General features: G+C 41.7%; 1 protein-coding gene, 1 long non-coding RNA gene and 2 other non-coding genes across 5 annotated transcripts in view; 3 read left to right on the forward strand and 1 right to left on the reverse strand.

The window, feature by feature from the left end:
- ric3a (RIC3 acetylcholine receptor chaperone a) overlaps positions 1-4,406 on the reverse strand; it is a 69,432-nt gene extending 65,026 nt beyond the window's left edge. For both annotated transcript variants that reach the window (XM_073049514.1, XM_073049515.1), the window contains exon 1: positions 4,171-4,406. In XM_073049514.1, coding sequence (XP_072905615.1) covers positions 4,171-4,291 — 121 coding nt within the window. In that variant the 5' untranslated portion in view covers positions 4,292-4,406. The remainder of the gene's footprint in view (positions 1-4,170) is intronic.
- Positions 4,407-4,427: 21 nt separating this feature from the next.
- On the forward strand, positions 4,428-8,701 carry LOC140729589 (uncharacterized). The gene is made up of 4 exons (XR_012099364.1): positions 4,428-4,873; positions 5,435-5,477; positions 7,443-7,514; positions 7,928-8,701. It is a non-coding gene; the product is annotated as an uncharacterized lncRNA (long non-coding RNA).
- On the forward strand, positions 5,109-5,189 carry LOC140729879 (small nucleolar RNA SNORD35). Its single transcript, XR_012099422.1, has one exon. It is a non-coding gene; the product is annotated as a small nucleolar RNA SNORD35 (small nucleolar RNA).
- LOC140729880 (small nucleolar RNA SNORD35) lies at positions 7,602-7,681 on the forward strand. The gene has a single exon (XR_012099423.1). It is a non-coding gene; the product is annotated as a small nucleolar RNA SNORD35 (small nucleolar RNA).
- Positions 8,702-9,269: the final 568 nt, after the last annotated feature.

Genomic DNA, 9,269 nt, shown 5'->3' on the forward strand with positions numbered 1-9,269 from the left:
GACTATGCCTCTTCCCACTTGGTCACTTGAAAAAATGCCATTCCCTTTTCTCAGTTCCTCTGTCTCTGCCTCATCTGTTCCCAGGATGAGGCTCCTTTCCAGAACATGCTGGCATGGATACAGGAATGGCTGACAGGCAGGAGGCAGCAAGTGGGAATAAAAGGTGCATTTCTGGTTGGTTGCCGGTGACCAGTGGTGTTCCTTAGGGGTCAGTATTGGGACCACTACTTTTAACATTGTTTGTCAATGATATGGATAATGGAACTGATGGCTTTGTGGCAAAGTTTGCGGATGATACGAAGACAGGTGGAGGGGTAGGTAGTGCTGAGGAAGCAATGCAATTGCAGGACTTAGACAAAGTGGAAGAATGGGCAAAAAAGTGGCACACAGAATACTGTAGGGAAATGTATGATAATGCATTTTTGTAAAAGGAGCAATAGTGCAAACTATTATCTAAATGAGGAGAAAGTTCAAACATCAGAGGTGCAGAGGGACTTAGGAATCTTTGTGCAAGACTCCCAGAAGGTTAATTTACAGGTTGAGTCTGTGGTAAAGAAGGCAAATGCAACACTGGAATTTATTTCAAGGGGAATAAAATATAAAAGAAAGGAGATAATGCTGAGGCTTTATAAGACATTAGTCAGGCTGCACTTAAGAGTATTGTTAACAGCTTTGGGCCCTATATCTCAGAAAGGATGTGTTGTCTTTGTAGAGTGTCCAAAGGAGATTCATGAAGATGATTCTAGGAATGAAGGGGTTAACATATGAGGAGCATTTGGCAGCTTTGGTCCTGTAGTCACTGAAATTTAGAAGAATGCAGGGGGATCTCATTGAAACCTCCTGAGTGTTGAAAGGGATGGAGCGGAGAGGATGTTTCCTATGGTGGGGGTATTCAGACTAGAGGGCACAGCCTCAAAATTGAGGGGTGACTTTTTAGAACAAAGCTAAGGAGGAATTTATTTTAGCCAGAGAATAGTGAATCTGAAATGCTCTGCCAGACTGCAGTGGAAGCCAAGTCCATGCATATATTTAAGGCAGAACTTGATCGATTCCTGATCGGTCAGGGCATCAAAGGATATGGTCAGAAGGGAAGGTATGGAGTTGAGTGGCATCTGAGATCAGCCATGATAGAATGGTGGTGCAGACTCAATGAGCTGAAGGGTCTTTTTGCTCCTATGGTCTATCATCTTACATGTCCTCCTTCTTCAAAGAATGTGGGATTCTCTCCTCTACCATTGAAGCTGCATCCAACTTCATTTCCATCATTTCTCAGCCGTTACTTCATCTTCTCACCACCCTAACAGGAATAGAGTTCCTCTTGTCCTAGTTATCACCCCATGAACTTTCACATCCAGCACATCATTCTCTGCAACTTCCACTACCTTCTACGGGATCCTACCACCAAACACATATTTATCACCCCCACAATCCATGTTCTGCAGGTATCACTCTCTCCATAATTTACTTGCCATTCACCCCTCTCCACTGATCACACATCCCTGCAAGTGGTAGAAATCCTACTCCTGCCAATTCACATCCTCCCTTACCACTATTCAGGGCCCCAAACAGTCCTTCCAGATGCGGAAACACTTCCCGTGCAAGTCCATCGGGATCACCTACTGCATTTGGCCTCCTTCACATCGATGAGGCCTGACGTTGACTGCTCTGATGAGCGCGCTCTCTCCATCCACAACAGGGAGGACTTCCCAGTGGCCAATCATTTTAATTCCACTCCCCATTCCCATTCCAACACTTTGGTCCATACACTCCTCTACCGTCTCCCTGAAGCTACTCTCATGTTGGCGCAGCAACACCTCATATTCCATCTGGGCAGCCTCCAACCTGCAGGCACAGCCATCGATTTCTCTGGTTATCTTTCTGCCGTCTCCCTCTTTGTGTTTACCATTTCCTACTCTAACTTCCCTCTTCTCTCCTGCCTATCACCTCCCTCTACTCCCCATCCTCCTTCCATAAGACCATACAGAATAAGGCCATTTTCTTGCTCCACTGTAATGGCTGATTTATTAAACCTCTCAACCTTTTATTCACATCTTCTCCCCATAAACTTAAGCACCCTGATTAATCAGGGCCTTATTAACTTCCGCTTTATACCCAATGACTTGGCCTCCACAGCTGTCCGTGGCAATGAATTCCACGCATACACCACCCTCTGGCTAAAGAAATTTCTCCTCATCTCTGTTCTAAATGGATGTCTCGCTATTTTGAGCCTGTGCCCCCTGGTCCTAGACTCCCCCCACAAGAGGAAACATCCTCTCAATATCCCTTCTATTTAGGCCTTTCAACGTTCAACATTTCAGTGAGATCCCTATTTATTCTTCTAAACTCCGGCAAGTTCCAGTGGAAATGACCTCTCTCCCATGGTCCACTTTCCACTCCTATGAGATGACATCTTCTTCAGCCTTTTGCCTTTCCCACCCATCACCTCCCAGCTTCTCATTTCATCTTTCCTTCCCCCACCCCACCTACCTTCCCCCTCACCTGGCTTCACCTGTCACCTTCTGGCGTGATCTCTCCCCCACCTTCTAGTTCTGGCTTCTTCCCCCTTTCTTTCCAATAATGATGAAAGATGTCAGCCAGAATCGTTGACTTTTTATTCCTCTCCATAGCTGCTGCCTGATCAACTGAATTCCTCCACCATTTCTGTATGTCAATCTTTCCTCTTTACTAATATTAAATATCAAAATCATCTGTAAAATTATGTCAATCTGGAGGTAAAATGTTTTTACATTAATCCATCGATAAAAGATATGAAATTTTTTTTTATTGAAGTCATCAGTGATTTTCCCATTCTCCTGGCCAAGTGCAGAAACATTTACACATACTGTATTAAAAACAATACTGTGTTTCCTTACGATCACTGTTCCCTCTAAGCTGTGCAGGTGTGTGGTCGTGCAATAACCAAAATGCTCCTGTGCACGTAGTGTTAGTTGCCGTGCAGCTGGAACATTCTTTTACATAATATTAATATACCCTGTAATTAATTATGTTAATGTATATGATCCATAAATTTTATAAATAATAAAATGTACCGCAACCTTTACTTTGAAATATTTTTAGGGTTTCCACATATTTAGATTGTCAGTTTCAAGGTACAATGCTGTTACAAATTGTAACAATAAACACAGAATGAAAGTTGATGGCTCATTGTTAATAAGCTGTTGGCTCGCTGAATACCGACGCTGACTAGTCAATAATATCGTACTATGCATATTACAAAAAAGCGCTTAAAATGCTGCACAGTACAAATTTCCTGCTCAGAGCAATGTAAAAAGAAACTGCAGCTGTAAAATAAAACTAGAGGGAACATTGCTTACAGCTGTGCAGAATACTAGAACTGCTGGTTTCCAAAACTTGCAAATTTGCTTCTCGAGTTACAGCGTTTTGACATTTAGTCAAGGAAAAATTGTTCTCTTAAAATTGAATGTTTAACAATATGCACCTTTGAAATTGCCTGTCTATTCGGCTAGTAAATGTTAAAAGATATCAGCAACTTTTGAAGGCATTTTCACTATTTCATCTTTCAGATTTTCTAATTAAGCTCAATGAGGAAGACCAGTATGGCCTGATATTAAGTTGGTTAAATCACATGTCAAAACTAGAGAAAAATATAAATTATTTTAAATGTAAGTCTAATTTCAAATGAGGTGATAAAAATAAAATTGAAACACAGATGCTGGGTCATAGGGATAGGGAATACATGAGGAAAATGATGAAAAAGCAAGCAAAACATGATGGTTATACAAATAAACTTTTATTGGAGAAGCAAAGTCCTGGATATAATCAGGCAACACATGAGTGCAGTTCGGGCAGAATGGGAGAGGGAACAACAGTCAAGGTTGAGTTTATTGTCATATGATTACATATGTATACATGTATGTACAGATGCAATGAAAAACTTACTTGCAGCAGTATCACAGTTACATCACATCAGATGCCTAACATTTACAAGAAACGGATGAATTATAAATATAAATTATACAAAAATTATACAAGAAAGAACACAATTCGAACAAAATTTGTTGTAGTTAAAGTGGCCATGGTGATGCAATATTGAGGTGAAGTTTAGGGTTGTGCAGGTTGGTTGAAGAACAAATGGACGGGAGGGGAGGGAGATGACGGAAGGGAAGGAGTTGATGGAAGGGTCCTTACCCTCCTGCGGCCGTGGCTGATCCTTCATCGATCGAAAAACGAAGACTCTGGGGAAAACGATGGAGCAGCAAAGCACGACACAGGAAATCAAAAGCACCTTCTGGAGGGCCGAGGAGCCCATGGCTACTCCGGGGCCGGAAGTAAAGATCAAGGCGGGCCGGCGGCAGGCTCAGGCCGAGGCCTCGGAGGGAGGCGGGGCCTCAGTCAGCACGTGACGACAGCTTCCGGTCCCGTGGGCATAAATAGGAATCGGGGCGCTGCTGCCGTTCTTTTCCTCTCTCGGGACGGCGGTAGTGGTGGCGGCGATGATGGCGATGGGCCGGTGCCGGACGGGTTCCGCAGCTCCTCATCAACTCTGCCCGCTCCCGCCGCTGAAGGCGGAAGGGCCCTCGGGTGAGTGGGGTGACTGGGATGGGATGGCTACCCTCTGGTTTAGCACCTGCATCCCTCGTCTCCCAAGTTCTTCACACCGCCCTCCTTCAACCTAACTTCTTGGCCTAGCCTTTAGAAGAGGCATCGCTGGCTGTGCGGATGTGTCGCGGAGAGAGGCCGTGACCGTGTCGGATGGGACCGAGTAGAGCCGCTCTAACGTTCCCCATTTCCTCATGCTCTCGGGTCTCTGTGTCTGGTTCCTCGGGAGATGGCGCTACTGCGACGGAGAGAGGCCCGAGCACTCCACTCCACGTGGTCGAACCAGGCTCGGGTAAGTGTTTCACAGTATCTGGCTTGCTTTATGGTTAATGTGCTATACAAGAAAGAACTTGTTAACAATATCCCTACTTTGAAGAGTTATTTTAAATTCAGTCTGCCACAGTGTTCAAATGCAAATGTGTGCTATGATAGTTCTAAACCTATGAAGTTATCTCTGTACCCTTTCAGAAGTGCATTAGAAATGTAAGGGTAATTGTTTAATGTCTAGTTTTTTTATATTATCGCTGAGTAGTAATGATGTTTTTTCTCACGATGGTCTTCATAGTCTTTGTGATGAAATTGCTTAAGGCATTGCTGATTGCTACTCAGTGCGTAATTGTATGCTTTATAATCTCGAGCTGCTGGCTTCATAACTTTTTAAAAGACTGTTGGCATTCTAGTATGTAGAAAATAGCTCTCGGTTTTCTGTGGCATCTTTGGACCAGTGAAGTTGAGTTACAGCGGCATTAATGCAGTATTCCTACCTGATTTTTGAACAGAATATTAAATTATTGATTTTTTTTTACAAATCAGTGTGGCTATGTCTTATGAGCGTTTTCTGTTTTCTTCCCAGTTTGCAGAAACTTCTGATTGAAAAGTCGTAAAATCGTGAACAGGTAATTCGCACGTCTTTTCGCTTTGGTGCAGTAACTGGAGAGCTGATGTCAGTCAGCAAAGCTTACTCGGGTGGGGCTTCTTGGAAATTTTGGGTCAGGATCGAAAATGCTGAAAGAGTTTGATGCTTACGTTAATAGTAGGGTCCGTGGTTAAGAGTTGTACACTGGAAAAGCTAATTGGAATGTAACAACATTTTAAGCAGTCGCTGCTTGAGTAACTGAAGAGATTGATAGTTGAGCTAGAAAATGTATATAAGATCCTGTTAGTGGGGTTAGGTGGCAAGTAGGAGAAGTTTAGTGTAAGGCTTGGTGGATAGTGATTCCACTATGAATCTGCTGTATCTCCTGAAACTTGCTTTATTGTCCTCGGTGGCTTTCAATTGCGAGTATTTTAAATACCACCTATTTAATGCCCAGGAATAGTTGATTAGGAAATATAGCTCATTTTGTGAGTGGCTGTGTGCTTTAGCATTAATGGTTTTGTTATTTGGACATTGTTGACCTGGCCAGCATTTGTTGCTCTTGAATGTGACTGGTTGCCACCTTAAGCTGTTCACTTCCGTTGAAAGTACTCACTGGGCTCCTAATGATGGAGGAGTTCCAGTGTTTAGAGAAAGTGAGGATGTCAAGTTGATGCCTGGAATGCAGGGTGGTTGGCATGCAGTGTTTGGGAAGTTTTATTTCAGCAGTCTTGGTAGCAGGTGTGGTTATATAAAGTCCAAGATAATAAATATGAAAGAAAACTAACTCTGCTTATCCAGTCTTTATACACAAGCCCTGTTAGTCAATTTGGTATTTAGGCCTAGACAATGAACCTGAGTACACAGGGAGAGTAGCCCTGTGGCTGGAATGACTGCCTCCAATAATCAGTCATTTTGGAGGGCCTTTTCATTGACGTCTTGCTCATTGAATGTCCTCTAGATGCATTAGGTACCTCCTGTACCTAATAAAATCCCCACTGAGTATGTTGGCTTCTAGTGGTGTAGTCCATCACTTCAAGGTTTAATGTGTTGTGCATTCAGAAGCTTTTTGAATTACTATTACCTTCCTGGACCAGTATGGCCATTCTCCTGACCCACGTAACTTTTTTTTACACCTTTCTTTGTAAATGCGACACTTCTGTGTGGAAATCCCAAGAGGTCAGTCAGCTTGGCATTGCTTGGCAATGTCAGTGGCATCATACAACGCCATCTGATCACTAACCACAGGCTAGGTGGTAAATTGGTCTGCTTTTTGTGAGCAGGATGTGTCTGGACTCTTCAGTGGATGCCATTCACAGGGAGAGTATCAGTTTCTGAGGGTTGGGTTTACTGCAGCGAAGATGTTCTCTGGTCTTAACAACTTTTTCTTTCTTGATTCTTGGTATTTGTGGAGTGAAGACAACTTCTGAGGACCTTGACAAAGCAAATATGGATCATCCTGTCATATTTTTGCTTGAATATGGTTGAATAATTTTATGAAGGGTGAATCATGCACAACCATATTCAGGTTGTTGTAATTTGTTACCATAACCCGCAGCTGCTTTGAGATATGAATCAAGTCCTAGGCTGAATAGAAATTCTCATCTTGGCATTTAACATATTGGGCTTTAATATTTTGGCAGTGGCATGGTGCATGTAGTAACTCGTATTGAACAGTGAGGGCAAATGTAGAAGGAACCCTTTGGAGAAGTTGAGTGACTTTCATTTCAATGGTGCAAAGGTGTGACTTGGGTATTTGCCATCACTTCCAGAAGTACAGCTTGGTTCAGATCTTGGTATTCAGTAGTTACTCTGGTGTTAGTGACAGTTGTGACTTCCAAATACTACCAGCAGTATTTAGAATTTTCTAGTGCCATTGGATGAGTTAGCTTGGATCTAAAGCTTAGTTGTCTTTATCTGGAGCAGTGGTGGGGGCATTGAAGTACAATCGAGTAATCTGATAATTCATTTGTTTTCTAATGGTGCTTTTTTACATTTGTTTCAGCCAGTGCCCTATTGAAACGTTGCACTACAAGGACTAAAAACTACTTAACCACTGAAGATGATTATTTCATGGGTAGGTACTCAGACTCAAATGTGCAAGGTCCAGTGGCATTTATGTAAACAACACAATGGAATCCTCAACATTGTTTCCTGTCTGGAGTTAAAATGATGTTTTTACTCACGATGGTCTTCATAACAAATGTGATGAAACTGCTTAATAGCAATAACTGATTTCTCCGGACAGGGATTGTTGGCTAGGTTGATTTAATGCAGTAAGTGAGATTGGTTCTATGTTTATTCCTCCTACTCCTCCTACTCCTTTTGCTGTTTGACTGTAGATTCAGTCTAATTGTGGTTATTGAATGAAATATTAAACCTAAATTTTATATAATCATCAGGTACAATAAGTATATTAGTCTTTTCACTGAATGCTAAGGGAACATTTTAGCTTAGTTTTAAGTTAATTCTCCCTCACTTTTTTCTTAGAGCTATCTTGAGTGGATCATCGTTAAAAGTCCCTTGATGCTGGCAATGAAACTGCAGAAGGCTCCAGGCTGGACATGTTTGAAATTCATGCTTGGTCACAAGCCTAATACTTGATGCTATTCACGATTTGTGTATCCCTCAACATTTTATTTGTATGTCTTCTGTTCAATGTAATCTAGAATATGCTGAACTTTATTTATTATTTACAAATGTCAGTGTAATTAGCTTAAATTTGTATATTTTGGTAACTGAAAAGCATGGCTGGTAATTAATCAAAAGCAGTGAAAATTTCTTGAAGTACCAAATATTTTCCTTTACCTCCATTGAAAATTTCTGTGTATTAAATGTTTTGCTAGGAACTGATGCATTGGTTAGTTTCTGCAGTGGAATACTCCTAAATGTCCTAGCATGATTTTTGAGAAGGCAGTTTTGAGCACTTCTTTCAAGCAATTATTGTCTTATAAGTTGCATAATTGGGGCAGAATAATGGCATTGCCAATAAAGGCTTTAAGTAGATCAAGGCTATAAACTATTGTCTAATAGTGTGTTTATGCTGTGATGAATCATTCAGAGCTTGTCTGGCCAGTGTTGGGTAGTGATAATACTCTAACTTATTTATTCCTTGGTCTATGAAAGCAAGCAACAAAATCCATGTATACCTACACTTTTGGAGGGTATTGTGAATTTGAATCCACAGATGCCTCTTTATTTGTATTTCTTAGTACTCTTATTATTTTGTTATATTTGCCAAGATTAAATTTATCTGCAAATTTATTACTCACGCCTCCAGTTATTGTATCTGTTGGTGCATCATTGCACCACTAATTGGACAATCATCCTTTCTACCCTTCTCTCCCATCACAAAGCTAATTAGTCAGCTTCCCTTGAACCTGGACCAAACTACCATGTGGAGGCTTGTCAAATGGCTTAAAATCCATACTGCCACCCTTAATCTTATGGTTTTTACAAATTGAACTTCAGTGGGGAGGGGGGAAGGAAAGGGGAAGACGTAGTAAGAATATTTCCACTGCATAGCACCATGGTGGTTATCCATGAGTTTTCTCCCTGTCCTGGGAGGGCTCATTGGCCTGTACATATGTTGCCCATTACTGCTCTTAGCTGCTCCATCTATCTCCTTTTGGGATCCCATCCAACCTTGGAGGTTTGTTGACATTTGTGTGTTATATAACAGTTTGTATAAGGTGTTCCAGTTTTTCCTTGTATCCCTTCCTGGATTCACTATTTGAAGATAAAGTGTCTAGGGTATTGACTGGCTCAATAAAAGGACTTACCGTAGTATTTTCCTGCTCATTCTTGGGAAACCTCACCCAACTGCAATTCA

The sequence above is a fragment of the Hemitrygon akajei genome, chromosome 6 (assembly GCF_048418815.1).
Source record: "Hemitrygon akajei chromosome 6, sHemAka1.3, whole genome shotgun sequence".
Taxonomy (NCBI): domain Eukaryota; kingdom Metazoa; phylum Chordata; class Chondrichthyes; order Myliobatiformes; family Dasyatidae; genus Hemitrygon; species Hemitrygon akajei.